At 45.0% G+C, this 20,193-nt stretch overlaps 1 protein-coding gene across 8 annotated transcripts in view; it reads right to left on the bottom strand.

Moving 5' to 3' along the window:
- Positions 1-20,193, bottom strand: part of EBF1 (EBF transcription factor 1) — a 388,135-nt gene that overhangs the window by 133,321 nt on the left and 234,621 nt on the right. For all 8 annotated transcript variants that reach the window (XM_054691687.1, XM_054691686.1, XM_037499686.2 and 5 more), the window contains exon 7: positions 7,453-7,534. In XM_054691687.1, the coding sequence (XP_054547662.1) occupies positions 7,453-7,534 (82 nt within the window). The remainder of the gene's footprint in view (positions 1-7,452; positions 7,535-20,193) is intronic.

Raw genomic sequence — 20,193 nt, forward strand, 5'->3', positions numbered from 1 at the left:
AGGAAGGTCAATGTGCCTGCTGTGGACAAAGTAAACAAAGGAAGGAGTAGAAAATTAAGATTATACAGGTAAATCACTTAGTACAGTTACCACGTGTATCAAAAGCTTTATAAATTACGACATAAAAAGTGAAAGAGTGCAGGAATATTTTCTATTGGTAAGTCTCAGTAAGTACAACCTCAGGTCCAATATCTATGGGCAACACGGATCAAACCAAACACTTTCACACTTATCCTGTGAAGTGTTTTACATTTTCTTCAATAGCAAGTGTACTTAATGTAGGAATTTATTTCCTCTAAGTGCAGAGCTACCACTCATCAAATCCTTTTCCTAAGGATTCCTCCTCAGTGATACATTTTCTACCAAAGTCTCACATAAGGGCTCATGCCAAGATACATATTTGCCCAATAACTGTAATGGTTTAACGTATCAGGTTGAATCTCCACCACTGTAGTTACCATGTTATGTGAGTTAATCCTGTATTCTGAAACTATCATTAGAGCTGCTTTCAGTATAATTAATCAGTGTGGTGCATCTTGAAATGATTCTGTAGCAAGAGAGTGATGGCAGCTCAGGCCCCTAGCGTTCTGTCGGTAAAGAATTTAATTGGGAAATGAGCTGTTTGTCAAAACAATATAAGGCAGAGGGTGGGGCACAGTAGGAGTGAAATAAAGCAGATGAGACTATTTCCTTCTTGATTCAAGTGCCTTTCAAAGCAGACCAAAACTAGAATCCCCTCATCACACCCTGTAACATCTTGATTCAGTGCCTCTGTGGATTTCTAAAGAAATAATAAGGATTCTCCAAACTGTATAGAATCCACCCAACAAAATGCAAAGGGCTTCTTTTTAATGTCTTTCCCATGACATCATTTTTTAAAATAGAATACACATTTGTAGTGGGAAAAACCACGTGGAAGTGTCTCCTCAGATGCCTGTCCCCCACTCCAAAAGACTGAGATGGGAAAAAAGAGAAACACGAGATAAAGACACATTTTTGTGTTTGCTATTCTCTCTGCTCAGAACACTCTTTCTGCATTTCTCACAATGATTTATTATTCTGCTCCAAGTTTAAACATTATCTCCTCAGCAGCTTTCCATGGTCACCTACTTTAAAGTGGGTGCCCATCCTACACTACTGTTCTCTCTCCTAACATACTGTTTCATTTTCTTTAAACCAATAATTAAAATTTTCAGGGATGTGTAATGAGTGACTTTGTAATGAGTGGCAGCTGATGGTAACTCTCCCCTATATGCCCATTTTCTATGCCTCCTGGGCTCCACAGCTGGACGACTACAGGCTGGCTGGGCCCTCTGTGGCTGTGGGTAGAGTCCCAGCCACTGCAATGTGAGCAGATTTGACAAGGCCAATTCTAAGCCCAGGTTTTCAAGAAGTTCAAGTGTCCCCTCCATGCACTCTTTTCACCCTTCCAGGGAATAGATGGAGATACCAAGAGTCTAAGGGATAGTAGAGACATAAAATGAAAAGACCCCATCACCTAATAATCTCAGGGACAAGATCCCCTCAACAACTACAGCCTGCTTGTACATCTTGTGAACAAGAAATAATCTTCTGTTGCATGTGAGCCAGAACATGCTGTCTGGTCTGTTTGTTACAGCAGCTAGTATTAGCCTGACTAGCAGGTCCCCAGTGAAGCTTCATAAGGACAAAGACCCTATTGTTCTCATTCATCACTCACCACCTACCACATCAGAAAATTCTACTGAGGGCATGCATGCAGCAATAAATGAATGCATCTTCCATTTATATTCCGTGCAGGCAAAGACCTCACTTTGCACATGGATATAGATCTACCGCCTATAAAAAGACTTTGTTGGTAAGATACGATGGAAGTGGAAATTTAGACTTGGTTTCACTGTCTCCAGGTATTACGGTATCTACTGGGATGACAGCTTGCTCCCAATTCTGCTGCCTCCCCTCCCCAAGCTTTTCCTGCCAGCCCCAACAAGGGAAGCTATTGATAAGGATTTAAATCTTAACCTTGAATTGTCTAGTTCCTGTCAGTTAAAAACCAGACCCGTGACATGGTTTTAACACAGTCCTTTGACATTAGCATCTTTTTAGTGTCAAGATGAAGAAGCAGGCTCATTTAGTCACAGTGAATTTCTCCCTGTCATGAGCTGTTTTGAGCCCTAGCTTACCTCACCTCCCCCCTTACACCCTCCTTACACCCTCCAGAACTGAATGAAGCCTGTATCCACCATTGTATTTAAGTAATGTTGTTACCCTAACCATAGCCTGGGGATTTCAAAAGAAAACATCCATTGTAAATTTAAAAAGAGAGAGAGCAAGAGATTGTACTAGATTTCCTACAAGGTTTGTTCCACACAGCCTTAAAGTATGAACAGAGAGAGCCCTGCAGAAAGTGATTAATTTCTTGAGAACACTAAGGTCACACTAATTGACATGACCTGTGTAATTAAGCAGTCTCTGTTTACACACCAGAAGCTCAGGCGCTTGGGAGGCTGAGCTTGCTTGACAGAATGTCTTTACATGTCAAGAGATCAACAACCTTTCTTATGTCCTCCTCAGTCACCTACACAGGGCCCTGATTGCTGTTCAGAGGAGACACGCTCTGGCTGTGTGAAGATGGGGCTGGCCTGGTAGGCAGCACCACGGGTCAGGAGAACAGCAGTCTGTGAGGTCACAGGAGAGCCCACTTAACAGACAAGAGAGCATGTTTCCCATCAGAACTCAGTCGCCAGATCTCATGATTTCCAACATGACTAGGAAAAGTTACATTGATATGGAAAGAGGAGATGAGTGTTTTCTCAGGCTGAAAAGACACTCTCTTCCTCCCCCTCAGAGGCAACAGTGACAAAACAATACTGAAACCATCTTACTAATGAGTGTACCGGGAGAGAAAGTGATGGCAGATATGTGACTGGTTCACAGGATGCCTTCAACCAACATCTCTGTGACACATCTCTGTCAGCCAGGGTAGCTGCAGGAAGACCTAAGGTGGGGGCCTTCAGTGAGATTTCTTAACCGAGTGCTCTGAGGTGGCAAGGCCCATTTTATTCACGCCCACTATGAATGAAGGGGTCTTTCTTACACTGGAGAACAGACCAAAACCTCCCTGAGTTAAGTGAAGTTCAGGCAGTCTTCTGAGGAAGAGCTTCTTTTTCTCACATTCAGACAAGTCAACCCGGACCCTTCGGCATGCTGGTCAGGGGCGATGTTTAGGCTCTTCCCTTCCACACACCCCTCACACGTGCTTATGAGCCTGGGGGGTGCTCTCCACACAAATAGTGTGTCCAGGCTCTATTCGGGCAAACCTCTCCTTTGGAGTTTCTGGAGATTCCAGCATGCCTCATAGGTAGCCACAGTGTGCTCAGATGTGAGAGGCCTCCTCGTCACCTCACTCAGTGGCTGTCTATACTCTTGGGACGAGCTCATGACGTTTGCATGTCATTCAACAAATTCTGAGTCAGGCTGTGCTTCCATGAGTCACCGCCTCATCAGTGTGACTCCAGACACAATGCCTATCTTCTCCAAGGCCCAATTTCCTCAGGTGTAAAATGGGATGACTATATTTGCATATTCCTAGCAGGGATTTGTGAAGATAAATAGGACAACTCATATAAGGTACTTAACAGAATACCTCTCACATAGTAAGTGTCCATTGATGTCAGCTTTACCACCATCATCATCACAACAGGGTCACGTCCATTAAGGCAGACATGTGGATGAGTGTGTTTATATAGGTGGACATGGAGCACACTGCATGTGGACACAAAGTCATCTCCCTGGTACTTAATGCCATTAGGAATGAACCAATACAGGGAGTATAGGAAGCAGCTTGGGGTGGCAGCACCAAAATACCAACCAGGAAGACAATGAAGTTTGAGGCTCTCTTACATATGCTATGAGAAAATAATGGAAATGATATGTCTCAATCACAGGAAGCCTCACCAAGGTGAAGTTCCTGCAAGTACCCAGCAAGCAACTGGATGAGTGGATTGGAACCTGGGTGTCAGGTCTCAGGGATCCTGACTCAAGAGCTTTCAGTGCCTGAATATGGTGAAGATGCTGGGGGTAGAGATACATGCAGGAGAGTCTAGAGAGTGGGAAAAAAAAATCTGGATGTCAGAAAAGAAACACCAACATTTGCAGCAGAGCAAAGAGCATCCCTTAGAGGGAGACTGAGAATGAGTGAATGTGGCCATGAAATCCAAGGAAAAAGTTGGATTCAAGAAGAAGGATGGCATGGCCACCAACATGAAACAATGCAGAGAAACACAGGAAGAGACAGGCATTAAAAAAATAGAAAAAGAAAACAAGACTGGAGGGGGAAAAATGGTAAGGTTAAGCAATGGGAAATGGATATTTGAGGTTTTACTTTAACTCTCTTGAGGCAATTCATTCATTCTCTTATTACTTAAATACCCACATGCCTACATGCATAGGACTATGTGTTACTTGGGTGAAATAATAATGAAATGTGTAAATACCCAGAGATACAAAACAAAGTGAGCAGTCGTTACTCAGCCCTCCATCACTATATCCTACCCTACACACTCACTCCAGTTCTCTCTGTCCTTTCACAGGAGGTAACACGTGGGCAGTGAGAACAAAGCAGGCTGAGACCCAGTGAGGAATTTGTCATTGTGATAGAAAGAGACAGGGCTATCCTTCAACTCTGGTGGCCAAGGCAGCTGCCCTGTTGAGGGAGGTCTGTCTATTTCAGGACCAGTTGGAGAATAATAGGAAAGAGATTGTCAGGGCTCAGATGAATCACAGGCACTTGAAGGACAGTTTGGCCCCTGTGTCAGGCAGCTCTCACACCTAGTCTAGGGGCATGCTCTTGGGAGCTTTGTACCACTGGTAGTGAGAACAGTCTGTCAGAGGCCATCAGGTATGGGGCTCAAACAGCTCTTCCCAACCAAGGGCAATTTTGCACACATACAAACACGCCACCAGGAGACGTTTGACTAGGTCTGTATACCTTTTGAGTTGACATAACTAGTGGGGGCTTTTTCTGCACTGGCATTGAGTGGGTAGAAACCAGTGACAACTAAATATCCTACACTCCTCCCAGGACAGGACAACAGTCGCTCAACAGGATTACCCAATCCAAAATGTCAAGTGTGCTCATTTGAGAAGCCCTGGATTGCAAAAATACTGTATTTCCTCCAAAAGCTGACATTTCTATTTTATCATTTGAACATTGCTTGTGCAAGCAACAAGTTGTTTTTCTTTGATATAATGTGAAATAAGCAGTCATTGTTTTTACTCCAGTTTAGAATGGAAGAAACTGAGGCTCTAAAAGATATCAACACTTCCCAGAAATCTGATCCATGCCTTTCCACATCTCAGTAGCCCTTCTACAAAACAAAGACTATTTTGTCCACAAACATAAAAGCTTTCTAGGCTCTCCAGAAGAATGGACTGAATTGCTTCTCACCTCACAGAAACCCTCCCCCCCTTCGTTCCTACAATTCAAGATGCAAACATTTCATTAGCAGGTGCTGAAAAGAGAAGCAAGACCCAAAGTCTTACACAGATGCTCTTTTAGATTCTTAGCATTACCAGAGTCTGTCTCTAACTCTGCTGCCTTGAGAGGTACAGTGGTGCTGATCCTGCACCCCAGGTATGGCACTGTCCATTAGGCCTGATGGTAGACACAAGTTGCTGCATGTCTGGATATTTTTGTTCCTTAGTCAGAGGAGATACATGGTTCACTTCAAGGCCAAAACGAGATGCCAAACAGTTTACAGTGAGTTTCAGCCTAGTGTATAAAACACTAAAGACACTCATTTTAGTGTCACCGCCTCTGTCACCAGCAAAGCTGACTCCAACTCAACACATGAAGCCCTGGGTGGGAATGAGAGCACTCAAGTTGACTAACTCGGGGTCAAAAATTAGCCAGGAGGAACATTTTCTAGAAATCTAAGAGACACTTTCCATTCATCTCTGTCGGGGCCAAAGATAACAAGGCCAAGAAGTTGTTACAGAAACACCGCAAAGTCTCAAGAGAGAATGCCTTTTATCCACTGAATTTGTTCTGTCATGAGACTAAGAGCTTGACCTCCAAAAACCAAAGTTCAGGAACCATCCCTCCCTCTCTCCCACCAGAGAATATGTGCCTACATATTTTCAAGATCCTCTCACAACCCATACATATCAATCCACATTATTTTTTTTTTATTTTTTTATAGAGGCATGTTATTTATTTATTTGTTTGTTTGTTTATACAAGCACTGGGTACAGTCAGAAGCGCGGGAGGGTGAGAGAATTCACCAGAGCCAGAGCGGGGAGCAGAGCAGGCAGAAGGACCAAAGTACACTGCTGAGGGGAGCAGCGGGCGGCAGGAGAGGTCTGCGCGCCATGCGGGACCCTCCTCTGGTGGCCGGGGAGCAGCCGGGGATCGAACCGGCACCGCAGAGGCTGCGGGCAGCTTCGCAACCCAGCGCTCAACCGCTGCGCCACCGGGGAGGCCTCAATCCACATTAAAGCTAACCCACTGCATGTAAGAACACACTGCACACACCAGGCCATTCTCCCTGTCTACCACATGGGTCTCCATATACAGGTTACCACCCTGACTGGGAAGCTAACAGTGACCGGCAGACAAGTTAGCTGCAAAATTCAGTGGAGAACAACGTGAGGTCTAGAACTCACTACTCAAAGTGTGGCCCTGGCACTGGCATCACCTGGGAGATTGTTAGAAATATCAATTTTCAGACCCACCCCAGACTTCAATTAGCACTTTAACAAGACCCCCAGGGGTTTCTTGATACTTTCTAATTCAAGAAACATCTTCTAGAACTTAGCAACATTTCCTGAAACCCAAACACCATGTCCTGTTTCAGAAGTGAGCACCTTTGTCTTCACATCTTCTTCAGTTCGTAAATGTTGAATGACAGGAGCTTAACAACCCCCCATGCAGGTGTAGCAACCCTGATGCTTGCTGGAGGACAGTCACGTGCACTGTATGAGGACACATCTGGAGCCAGTGAGAGTCTCTCCCACCTGCCCACAGGCGCCCTGTTTCTTAAAGAGTCCATGCAGCACTGTGACCAACTTCCAAGATTGGAAGGGGAAAGCACAGAGGAAAGAAGAAGGGGACGTGATTCTTTAACAGAACCACATTCTTACGGATCAGCTTTCTACTTATAAAACTTCAGACAAGGACTCATCACTTCTGGAAACTCTGCGTGACCGGCAGTGGCCTACGCCTGAGTCCATTCAGAAGCTGAATGAGCCTCCATGGCACTACAGCATCACAGTCAGGGACCCCAGGTGGTTAGGTTCGAACTCTTTTCTAATAAAAACAACTGTCACTCGAGTATAATACCTGGGGGAGCAGGAGTCTCACCTGCTCTGGGAAACAACAACACTACCTTCTTCTGCCTGACACTTTTTGTTCTTATTTCCTCCTGATAGCCATATCATTATGGACATTTAAGAAAGATAAGACAGACCTACCTGGAATCTCCGCATGTCACGTGGATTTCCTGCATTCTTTAGGCAATTTTGGTTACATTTGAGGAAGAATTTCAAGAAGAACCTGTAAAGAAACAAATGATCACAGTTAACCTCTTGGTCCTGACCTGGGAGGGGAAAAGAACATAGCAAGTCTGTTCTGGGCTGTGCATTCTATTCTCGCTGTGCATTTTCTGAAATTTTCAGAATGGTGTTAGAGTCTTTTTTTTTAAACTTTAGCTTTTGTTTGCACCTAAGCAGGGCCTTCTTTATGAGGGAAATACTTCCAAAAGATGCCACAAAGGAATTGAGTCCCCAAGGAAGTATTTTCATTCAAACAGAGGGCACGTCATCATTATCATTTAAGGTGGGTATAATTGCCTGAGAACTACCCAAGGTTCTCAACAACAATATGTAATTTAAAGCCAGTAACAACACAAATGATGAACCTAATACAGGCATGAGAAATGTAAGGACATGGTAAACAGGTTTCAGTTTTTGTTCTGTGTGTTTGTGTGTATGTGTGTTTGTGTGTGTGGTGAGACTGATTTACAGCACTGATATGATTCAGAGTAGAGGTTCACACTTCTTTAGATGTGTTACTGCATCGTACACACTACCAAAGCCCCCATAATCCTCCACCTCAGTCCTTTGGGCCCCTACCCCCTATTGCTCCCCACCTTCCCCTTCTTGGAGCCTCAGTTCTACAGTCTGATTTCTAGGGTTTTTTTTTTTCTTGGTTTAGCTTTATCTGTCCCTGTGTTTCTCTACATCTCACATATGGGTAAGATCATCCAGTATTTGTCTTTATCCCTCTGACTTATTTCACTTAGTATCATGCCCTTCAGTTTCAACCATGTTATCACAAATAGTGAAATCTCATCTTTTTATAGTTGTATAGTGTTCCACTATATGTATACAGGTGATAAACACTTTTTCTCTAAGCATCTCCAAGTAAAATGTCCTTCTTAGTGCTGACTATGAAAAGTAGGTACATCTTACAAGTTGATGAAAGTCTTCTGAATTCCCAAATAGTTACTGTTTGAATTTCTTACACTGTCCGCCACATACAACAGCTATCTAAATATGGATCACCCTACCTCCCTTCCACCTTTGCCTGAACTGGTTCCAGAGTAAGAGCCATGGGCTTCACTTGCAAGAGTAACCAGCATCTCCACTTGCTGGGAACAACACATTCACCAAAATGCATTAAATGTTGACCCATTAAACTCTCATATAGTAATTTTCTTTCCTTTATCTTTTCTCCACTTCAAGAATACAATGGAGTCAAATTCCCACCTCAATGCAACTAATTTGAAAAGACTCATCACATCACAATGCTTCAGTCTAGATTCAACCCTGAACAGTCTATCAACCAAATAACACCAGTGGCCTTCAATAGGCCAGCAGGACTCAAAGGCACACAGAGCTTGGTCCATTTCTGAATACTTACTCACGTTCCACAGACTCTGTCTCTTCCCTAGTCTCTTAGCCCCTGCTAAGAGGGGTATGTGGTATGGAAATCACTATATAAAGAGAGACAATGACTTTGTCAACCCAAAGAATAACATTTCAAAAAGGAAACATCTTCCTGAACTGCCTCGTTTAGCATCATGTGATGTTCAGGGGCCCATCAATAAGAGCCGGTCTCCAAAGAGTGCTTCACTCCACTTCCAGGTTCTCACCGCAAAGGCCAAAGTGTATCAACCTTTCATCCAAGATAAATGCCTCATGGATAAACAGACACTGCTCAAGTCCAACTGTGCAAAAGGAACACCACTCCAGCACCTTTCCTGGAGGACCCTTCCTGAGAGCACCTACCTGGGAGCATCTTCCTGGCAGTATCTTTTATTCCCAACTCGTGTCCCCTTCCATAGGTATGATGTGGGAAATATGAAGGGTCCTAGTGGCACTTTGATCTGAGCTCTCAGAAGGCAAGTGCTGGGTGGCCACAGAGGTTATATCTGACTCAGGAACTATGTGGTGGTGGAGCTGCAGGTAATGTCTTGCTAGCCTGCAAGCCTACACCCTTGTCTTGCTAGCCTGTGAGCCTATATCCAAAGATGCCAGAAATGCGAATGCCAGTTTCCTTCAGACAGGTAGTTGGAAGCACATATTAAAAACCACCTGAGGGCACAAGGGTTAAGACGCAGCACTATGAAGCTATCTGCAGCCACTGCAGCCTGGGTTCAATCCCTGGCCAGGGAGCTACCCACATGGCACAGCAGACCTCTCCTGACTCACCCGCTGTACCCCTCAGCAGTGTATTTCAGTCAATCCACCTGTTCTGCTCCCCATGCTGTCTCTAGTGAATCTTCTCACCACCATGACCCCCCGCACCGCTGGCCTGTACCGCAGCTCTTGTATGCATAAATAAATCTTTAAAAGAAGAAAAAAAGCCAGCTGAGCCCAGGAGAGAACAGCTTATCACTAGGTACAATGATGGGAGAAGCCACCACCTTAGGAATGCCCAGGACAGGGTTCCAGCCCAACACTGACAGTGCTACTTGGATGAGCTCAGTTAAGCAGCTGCCATTCTGTGCACACACTTCCCTCAACTGTGAACTGGGCATAAAAGCAGTCCCTGTCTTATAAGGCCATGGTGAACATTAACTGTGACAACCTATCGGACACACAGGGATGGTCGCAAGAATAAGAAGATGACATCATGCCTCGAGTGCCAAGAACTTCAAATACTTCTTCTCCTGGAGGCTCCTAAATGACCCTGGCCATTCAGTCCATCTTTTGGATGAGGAAACTGAGGCTTAGAAAAGTTGAATAACTTGCCCCTAAGATTAGTAAATGTGAACCTGGAAGTCCAATTCAGACAGAGCCTGTGCTCTTATCCATCACACCACAGCAGTATGAGTAATAACAGAAGTGGCACATATTGATATTCATAAATTTGTACCAGCCGCAGCAACTGTGCCACCCCAGAATGGGGACAAAGAAGGGCAAGTGAGAGTGGGTGTGCCAGGAAGAGTGAGCCCTGGAGTTACGTCCACACGAATGCCAGCGGGGAGACACTGCTGCCCTCTTTCTCCTGGGCCTCCTGGCTCCCCAGGGTGATAAATTTGTGGCCTGGGTGTGTTTAAGCCCCTAGTACCCAGACCACACAGCCAGACATAGGTTGTGCTAGAATTTACTGTCAGCACAGACTCTGGCATCTTCAAGTTAGACAACTGCCACCAGGAGAGGGATCCCTCTGTGCCAAAGGCATTCTAAAAGACAGATAATCAGGACTCTAGCTCTGCCAGAGAGAAAAACCACCCAGGGAGCAGGGATCTTCAGCCTCCCCAGGAGCGGGGCCCAGGCACCTGTCAGCAGCCCATCGCCAGCACAAAAGCAACGCTGGGCACACAGGATCCCATTACCCTGAGCAGCCCTACCCCTAGGCTGCTGGCAAAACCTCCTGTCCACCCCCTCCACTGCAGATCACTTGCTGAAATGCAGGCTTGGCCATCTGTCTTAGGGGAGAGATGGCTGCAACTGTCAACAGGCACCCAGGCCTTGCACAGGTCCTTATGTGGCAAAGATGCTTAGGAGGGCCAGCCTCACCACAGAGGAGCCTTGGGAATTCTCTCAAAGTTTTCCCCTAGGTGGATGCCAACTTTCTGACCCTTTCAACTCACGCTTCTTTAAAGAAACTGAGATGAGTTAAGAGTTAAAAATATCCCCACTGAGAGACAGTTGGACATGGTGCACACATTTGGGGGCATGATTTGTCAGGCTGTTTCAAGACCTTTGTGAACCCAGGGACATACGTACATCGCTGGCCCATGAGAAGACCTCTGATTCCCCAGGGGGTTTTCCACAAAACAGGGTTACTGTAACTCAAAACCTCACTTTTGTCTAAAGAATTGTCACATTTTGTGTGTCTAGGTATGCTTGGTCAAATGTTGTCAGTAGAAAGAGCAGGAGAGCCTTATCTACCCCTCCACCCGTGGGAAACTGCCCTGGGGTAGAACAAACTCCCCATCGACCCAGTGGGTTCCAGTCCTTCCATCCACTCCAGGAAACAGCCCAGCCAGGACCAAACGCAACACTTTTTTTTTTTTAAACTGGGGATGGGGCAGTGAGAAACCCAACACATTTCCATGAACTTTCAATATGAATAGCATCATCTTGTGATCACACAGGTGTCACACTATTCAGAGCCCTTAGGCCCCATCATCTCAATATATCCTCATGAAGTTCTGTAAATCAGGCTGGCCAGATTTACCCACCCAGGTGAAAGGTAAGAAAACTGAGACTCAACAAAATGAAGGTATTTGTCTACAGTCAAATAAATATCAAAAACTAATATCATACATCAAACCAAAACAATATCCTACACTCGCCAAAAGGGCTCATTAGAGTGTGAGTTTCTCCCATGAACTCTAGGGCTTTACAGGTAACCTTTACCACCATCCCCAAGGAGAACTTCCTCACCATACACAGGAGAAAATCAGGAGATCAGAGCACACTGCCGTCTTCACACAGTTATGACAGTTATGAGAGAAAGAACCACAACATGGGGTCCTGACATCTAGTGATATGATTTTCCCAATATAAAGTGAGTTTTTCAAACAATGACCCAATAAGAGCTCAACACTTGAGCTACTGAACTTTGTTGTCTCCTACCTCTGTTAGGTCAGTGACAGTCATAAAGCCCAAACTGGCATCCCACTAAAACTTGTGTGTATGAAACAAACACTAGAAATCTGACTGTAGAATTAAACTACTGGAGGGTGAAGCAGGAGGTGAGGAGGGCCACAAGGACTGGTGTGGAGGATTAGGGGTACCTTGGTGGTGGGTGTGGTGACATAAATCTGAAGAACTGTGAGCCTACACCCCTAAAATCATATAAAGTGTCCAATATATTCCTTTTTAATAAAAATTAAGAAAAGAAAGTTGTATTTAAGTTCCTCGACCAGGTTAATGTGGGACATTAGCCCATCAGTGATCATTAACTAGAGCAAACACACACTTGAATGATCATTCAGTGATTCCAGTGTATCACTTTCAACATCCGTGGTTGGTCTACACTGGGTCACTTCCATGTGATGAGCAAGGAGCTGGAGCCCAGTGGTCCTGCTGGGCTACCCCATAAGGAAACAGAATCTGAGCATCTAAAGCCATAAAATAGAGAATCATCCCTAAATGTTCAGCACATGACAAGGTACTCAGAACCCAGTAGGATCTCAGTAAATATCTGTTCAACTATACAGGATTCAAGACCTCCAAATAGGAACATTCTAGAATAAAGACAATAGTTGAGTATACAAGGCAAGAGCTGGGAGTGAAGAAAAGACAAGTAAGTGTCAACTATTCCCTGAACCCCAGTGGTCACATCAAACCAGGCAATGTCAGCACCTCTCCCCCAGGACCACCGTGTGGCCTTCAATATCACCCTAGTTTTACTGCTGAAGTAAACATGTGACTTTATCCAAATTAATTTAGCCCTCTGAGCCTCAATTTTCTCATCTCTAAAATAGGAGGAACAACAGAACCTACTTCCTAGTGTTATGGAGAATTAAATGAGGAGTGTGTGACGTGTGTAGATAGTAACTGGAGCAGAAGGGGTAACTATTCTATTTCCATCATCATTTATCCCTGACAATAGCTCACTGCCTTGCACTAAGTGGTGGTAAGCTTTTCAGACAAAAAAAGTATTCCTCTCTCTTTGAATGTTAAGGTTAAGAAAAGAAGCAAAGACCTATATCAGCATTGAGAACTGTAGGTTTTGCTGAATGACCAGAGAGAAAAAAAGAAGAAGAAACCAAGGAGAGACAATAATGACCACAGCGGCTATAGCCAAAGGCCAAGGCACAGAAGGAGAGAGGTGGGCGCTTAGATCAGGAAGGACTCCAGCTAGTCAAACTGAAGGGCACACACAGTAAAACCGCCATTAGGCAACAGCTTGCACATCATTAATTATTATGCAAAGCACTGCAGTGGATCTGGGCTGAACAGGTTGAGATTTTACCTCCCCCACCCAAATTCCGAAAAAGCATGTTTGGATGTTTTCAGCTGTTCTCGTCATGTCCAGGCTGGAAGGGAAACCATCCAGGCACACCTCCACAAGACATAAAAGCCCCATTGGCAGTCTTCAGGCTCCCCGACACTTCCTCTGACTTATGCCTACAGATGTTCCATGCAGACGATTCTTCCCAGGGATATTCAGGACACGACGCTCCCTCTGGCCCAATGCAGAAAGCAGCTGTGCGGAAACCAGCATGGGGTCCCTCCTGTGTGAGGCTCAGGCACTCACACACACCCTCACTCGAGGCTGGAGACAGCCCTGGCTCCAGATCCCTAGGGCTCTTTCCGTGGCCTGAGCCATCATCATCTTTGCGTGGAAAGCAATGCCCAGAACCGCCTGCCTGTGCTGCCAAACGAGAGACAAGCAAGGAAGGCTTTGCAGGAGCACCAGCATTCTCCCAAATTGAATATATTTAATCAGAAGTCACCTAGGCCACCTCAGACCACTGAGCTGCTAGGGGCTGTCTCAGAAACCCCATCACACCCCACTCAATGAAGAGGTAAACAAGAATCCCGTGAACACTGCCATGAAAAATAGATCTCCCTTGAAAACAGGGGAGCCAAAGCAGGTCAAAGGAGAAAAAGCTATTTTCAATGTCAACATGTCCGGTTCCAGGTACACAGAAGAAGTCATGAGGACAGTTCATCCATGTGAAAACATAATACCTGACAGTCTGCCCAGGTCTTAGGCTGCCACAGGGCGGGCGAGGTGGCTGGACGGTGTACGGGTGAAGGCTGCCCACCCCAGGATGAGCTCCATGCCTCTTCTCATATTGACATGCATTTCTGAGATACGCCTCCACCCAACCCAATGCCCCACCTGGCATACTGTTTGAGAGGTGGCAGAGGAAGGGAGGTGAGTGAATGACAAGATCTAGGTTGGAGTTGTATGCAGTTGAAGTGACTCCTCTCCTCTCTCCTGCAGTGGAAGGTAGAGGGATACCAAGTTATGGCACTATCTTGGGGATCCCAGCGGGGGGCGACATGTGGCTGCCCCTATAACTGGCCACTGACTTCAAGGAGCTTACCTTTGCCCCTGGCCAAGGTCCCTCACATCTTGGGCATTTCTGGAAAGGGTTTTTAGCCTGAGAGATGAACATGATCAATTTCAAAAGCATTTGTGACCTCAGAGCTCAGAGTTTGGCCTTGATGGACAGACATCATTAGTGGGCAGAGCTTACCAAAAAAAAGGGGGGGGAGGGGCTTTGGACACCGGCAGCAGATTAAAGGATTTAAAAACAGTTTTAAGAAAAAGGGCTCACTGCAAATAGTTCTCCTCATGCTAGAACTCACACTGCAAGGTTGGGAAAAGCATCAGCGTAGTGACAGGGAGTGGGGAGGGCAAACAAGCAGTGGTCAATGGAGACAGAATAAATTGCAGTTCTTTAGAAATGACAGAGACAGGAGCGCGAGCCTGGGAAGATAGGTGCTTTCTGGCTCCATCTTTTCAACTTTTCCATCAACAGCTGCAAGGTTCGACTGGAGGTTAAATGAGAAAGCAGGGACACATCCAAGGAATTGTAAGCTTGTGTGTCACAAAGAAAGTGTTCATCTTCAGGGACATGCACTCACAAAAAATTCCTCCAATGCCAAGTGCTTCTTGCCAAAACGTATTAAAGTACAAACACTCACCCTCAGCAGACACATGGACTCATCCTAAGAGCTGGGGAGGCAACGGGAATGAGGCCACTGACAAGTCTGAGCGTGTGTGTGTCCTTCTCAGGGGACAGGCCGAGGACATGTTTGCACACCCCTCCCCCCCGCACCGCTGCCCCAGCCCCGTTCCATCACAAGGAACATGACTTGCAAGGCACAGAGTTCCTGCAGCCTTGGGGAAAGGACCTAACACTAACATAGGAGCTCAGGATTCTGGGCCCCCCATGCAAACCCAGGCTGGTTTGAAAACATACAAGTGGCATGCTTCGTCAGTGCTGACCCATCTTCCAGGGCCACACGTAGAAAGCAAGGAGGCTAGAGCCTCCAGTGTCTCCATTTAGTAGTAATAAAGCAAGCATGGGAGAATTCCATGTTTTTCATGTCAGTGCTCATTACACTTCTTGAAAACAGGGGAGCCTACACACCCCATGGAGCACCACCCCTATTCTCGTCTCACAGATGACATTGAGTTGCTGTATCTGGTTATGGTCCGAGATTATGTATATGTGGCATGTTCCTTAACTTGCTGGGCTTTTGACTCCCAAGCTCATTTCCATTAAACTGCATCCTTTTGTATGTCACAGACAGTACATCATGGCAGATTGGACCCTTCACAACCATTGTGATCAAAATTAGAACTGAAGACAGCATACACTCTGGCACTGTCACCAGACTGTTCCCAATTATAAATGTCACTGTGGTTCAAGGTTGCTCCTGACCACTTTTCCTATTTCCAATTTGATCTAAGCAGCATGAAAGAACAGGGGTAGGGGTAGGGGTGGGGGAGGGTGAGCTGGTAATAGAGCCAAGCCAAATTTGGAGAACGATGGGCAAAGCACAACCAGGGACACCCGAGTCTCTTGGGAGGAGGCAGTGGACATCATCTTAAGGAGTGAATTGCATGACACTTAGTCCATTCCACAAGGCACAGTTTGGGGGTAAATTTCTTGCAGACAGAAAAGCCATAGGTTGAAAATGAAAGACTTAAAAACCCAGGCATTTAAAATTTTGAAGGAGATTCATTTAGATGCTATATTAGAACTTCACTTTTCCTTCAATGGACTCAAAGGATTTTGTTATTAATTTCCTACATGGAGTTAGAAAACAAGAAGTTCAAATCCATAGTAAGTGAAACATGTGGGTTTTCCCAGAGGCTTAACTCACTATATATGTTTTTTCAAGATTTGATGAAGTACGTTTGGTGTCCTCAAGTCACTCAACGAACAGATTTCTGGAGATCCTGACACATACCAATTCTTTTCTCTTAATATCGATTATATTAAGATCATAATGACATTGGCCCAAAACTTTTCCCCAAAAGGAAAGGAAAGCACTTAAAATCAGACTTCCAAGAAAACCTTTTGACTCTGAGGATGGGGATTTATAACTGCCAAGGAAGGTTGAAGACCCAGAAAGTCTTTATCTGTGAGTATTCTGCCAAGGGCTGGATTCAGGAACCTTCAAGAGTCACTGATATGGCAACAATCTCCAGGCGCATGGGACCCCTGCTCTCCCCCTCCCAGCAGTCTCTGCTTCAGCCACATGAGGATACAGCCTGTGCCTTGATCATGAAGCTTCCTTCCTGCACAGGCTGCATTCCCGGGTCTGACATGCCTCCTTTCCTCCCACTCCATGTCAGCTCTCCATTACTCTACTTATTATTCCAGGTGCAGCTTGCTGCACTACTCCCAGGAAACCTTCCCAAACCCCCAACTGGAGTGAATCACTTCCTCCTGCACTCTGCGGCAGCTCTTGTCACACTTGGTCTTCATGCTTTGTACTCTGACACTGCCGCTCCAGATACTACATCTGCCTCAGCTGACACTGTAAACACCTTGAGAGTAACTTTCTATTCCCCACCCCACCTAGCACATTCACCCGTGGAAAGAGAAAGTACATATCTGACTTGAAGTGCCCAGAGGTAGTGATGGCACTTAACTCGGAATTGTAACACAGGGTTATTTCTTTCCTCCTTCCATTTTTTTTTTATTTTTTCTGAATTGTCTATGAATAAGGAACACTTTGATGAAAACAAACAGCTTTATTGTAGAAATTAAAGCAAATATCATGCCACAGAGAACCTAGCGAACATTGTCCCATCTTGCAAAGGATACCTCAGGAACTAAAGATGAGTGAGTGGCTTTCCCAAAGTCTCCATGTTCTGAGATTTGCCAGCATATTCAAAGAAGCCCCCCATCTCACACTCTGTAAAAAGTGGGTCTTTGACAAATTTCATATATGCACAATTCATTAAAAAAGTCTGTCAACTGGACAGATTTCACACTAGTGGTATCCACAATTTCCTACTAAAAAATTCCTCAATGTCAAAGTTTAAAATGTTAAGTCTAAGTTAAACTTGCCATTGTTCTCAAACATTTAAGTTGGCGACAATAGGCTAAGAGTATAAATAGGAACTAGGAGTAGGAAAACGATCTCCTCTCTCCAAAATTCCACAACCTCTTTCGGATGACTTTGTTGAAATCCAGGGCTTAAGGTTCTTGACGGCTTGCTGTTTCTTCCCTTCAGCCTGTCTCCGTAGGTCATCCACTGACTCCTCCAATTGTTTGTTATTCAATAAGCATTCACAGAGCATCTACCACACGCCAAGCACAGTGCATATAGAGACAACCCAGGCCTTGGCCTCACAGAAGCTCCCCAATGTGCAGCTCTTAGCTCTTAGCTCATTAGAAATACCTGGGGAGCTTGTGGGTAGGGTACTCAGATAATCTGGAGGTACTAGTAATGGTACAATACCACAAATGCAACAATAGAGTGATGGTCCAAAGATAAAATGACCTGCAGAGAAGGGATGGACATCGAATCACATCTCATTAAAATTGCACCAAAACTCAGAGGATTGTCAAATCACCTTTGAGTAAGAAAAATTAAATACCCACCTCCCACACACACACATCCCTTCTCATCCCCTGAATGAGACACAGAGAACAAAAGGAGTTCCTGGCAGGCAAATATACTTCCAAAAAACAAAACAGGCTCAGTGTTCTACAAAAGAGAGAGAGAGAGAGAGAGAGAGAGAGAGAGAGAGAGAGAGAGAGAGAGAGAGAGAGAGAGAGAGAGAAAGAGAAGAGATATCAGCTGAAAAAACTGTTCCCCAAGGGGAAAAGACCAGAGTCTTGCTAAGGATGCAAATTATTTTGAAAGCTATTAAAATCATTTTCACCCTTTAAAATAACTCACTCCATTTTTCTGTTCACTTTTCCAGACTCATCCACCCTGTCCCCAACCTCAGTCCTGCCTCCCCTCCTGTGGGCTCAAGCACAATTGGGGATGATGAATCTAATTTGAGCAACAGCCTCCATGGAAAACAAATCACTGCATTCCAACACACCGCACAGGCTGAGTTCAGACAAACACAAGTGACCCCTTAATTTGGATTTAAAGCCCAGGATCAGTCCCCAAATAAAAATGACCAGTGAGCAGCATGCCCATGGAGTACTGACAATAATCTCATGAGCTTCAAATTATTCCAGTTTAAATTACGGACGATCCAATAAGTCTGTGTGTTCTAGTCCATAAAAATAGAAGAAGAAATTCATCATTTTAAAATCATAATGCAAAAGAGAGTCTGGCACTTTATTAAGCCCTATTTCTCATGATATCATAAGGATGCTGACGGAAAATAAAACTAAAGCAATACTGTAGGCGAACAATGACACAATTGAGGCATTCAAGGGTGTTTTGTGGCTCCCAGGTCACACTCCCTGGCCCTCCCCTCCGACACATCACTCTTAAGCAGCTTCAGTTTAAATCAGAAACATGGGAAACAAAACTCCAAAGAAGCTCTTTTAAATTTATCATGAAAATTGTTGCACTATTTAGTGAAATAGCACATACCGGCATGGAATGAGAACTTAGAAAATCTCTCATCAAGATACACTTAACCTAGGCTCAAGGAGTTAAGTCTCAGCACTGTGAAGCTATCAGCAGTCACTGAAACATGAGTTCGATCCCCGGCTGGCCAGGGAGCTACCCACATGGCACAGCAGACCTCTCCTGTCTCACAGCTGCTCCCCTCAGCAGTGTATTTCAGTAGATCTGTCTTTTCTGTGCCCCACTCTGTCTCCAGTGAATCCTCTCACTGACTACACCCCAGTATATATATACATAAATAAACCTTTTAAGAAATAAAATAAAATGTTTTTCTTAAAAAAAAATTTACTTAACCTAGTGCCCATGAATAATCTATATGGGGTTCTTGAATCCCCCAACATGGTAGCCAAGTCTTTGTAAACACTTTTTTGTGTGTGGTCTGGGTCTAGAGATTTCATAGGACTGTGGAGCAGGTCTGTGAGTTGACCACTGGATTGTCCCCCTATTTCAATAACAGTCCTCCATTTCCCTTTGGAGAATTTTCCACTCTGACTCGAGTTCTTATATTTCAACGGCATGAACTCATTCCATGCACGGACCAGCGTAGGGCCTGTGATGCAGACCTGGGCACCCATGGCTTCACCTCCCCCAACCAAGTCACTGCTATAGACACAGGCAGGTGACCCAAGTCAGGACAACCAGGCCCAACCAGCTAGCTTGTATTTTCTTGAGTGGCTGAAAAAAAGAGACAGACTCCATTCTACCAGAGCTGATCCTGGAAAAAGATGAGGCTGGGTTACTGGCAAATTATTTAGAGATGAATTCATAATAAAGAATATAACTGATTAGTATCTTACCAAATAGAGATCAACAGGACCAGAAAACAGATAAGTGGGCAAGAGGGCAGGTAGTGGGGTGCACATCAGACAACACCCTCCAAGAAAGCTGGAGCCCATGGTGTGTGGAGATGTGGACACAAAGATTAAAAAGAAAAGGTAGCAGGAAAAGGTGTGTGTGAAGCAGGGAGAACACTCTCTTCTGTCTGGCCCTTTCATTCTATGCATCTTCACCAATCTTCATCCTCCTCTGCAGTTACTGCCATATGTGTATACAGAGTGAGTTCTCCCGCCCCCTCTCTCTCCCTCTCTCCATCCATACCTCTAGGCAGTGACCTCAAGTTGTGACCTCGCCTGCATGAGCAACCAGACAGCACTACAACTATATGAGCAAAAA

The sequence above is a fragment of the Talpa occidentalis genome, unplaced genomic scaffold (assembly GCF_014898055.3).
Source record: "Talpa occidentalis isolate TD23 unplaced genomic scaffold, MPIMG_talOcc4v2.1 talOcc4.9, whole genome shotgun sequence".
NCBI classification, from domain to species: Eukaryota; Metazoa; Chordata; class Mammalia; order Eulipotyphla; family Talpidae; genus Talpa; species Talpa occidentalis.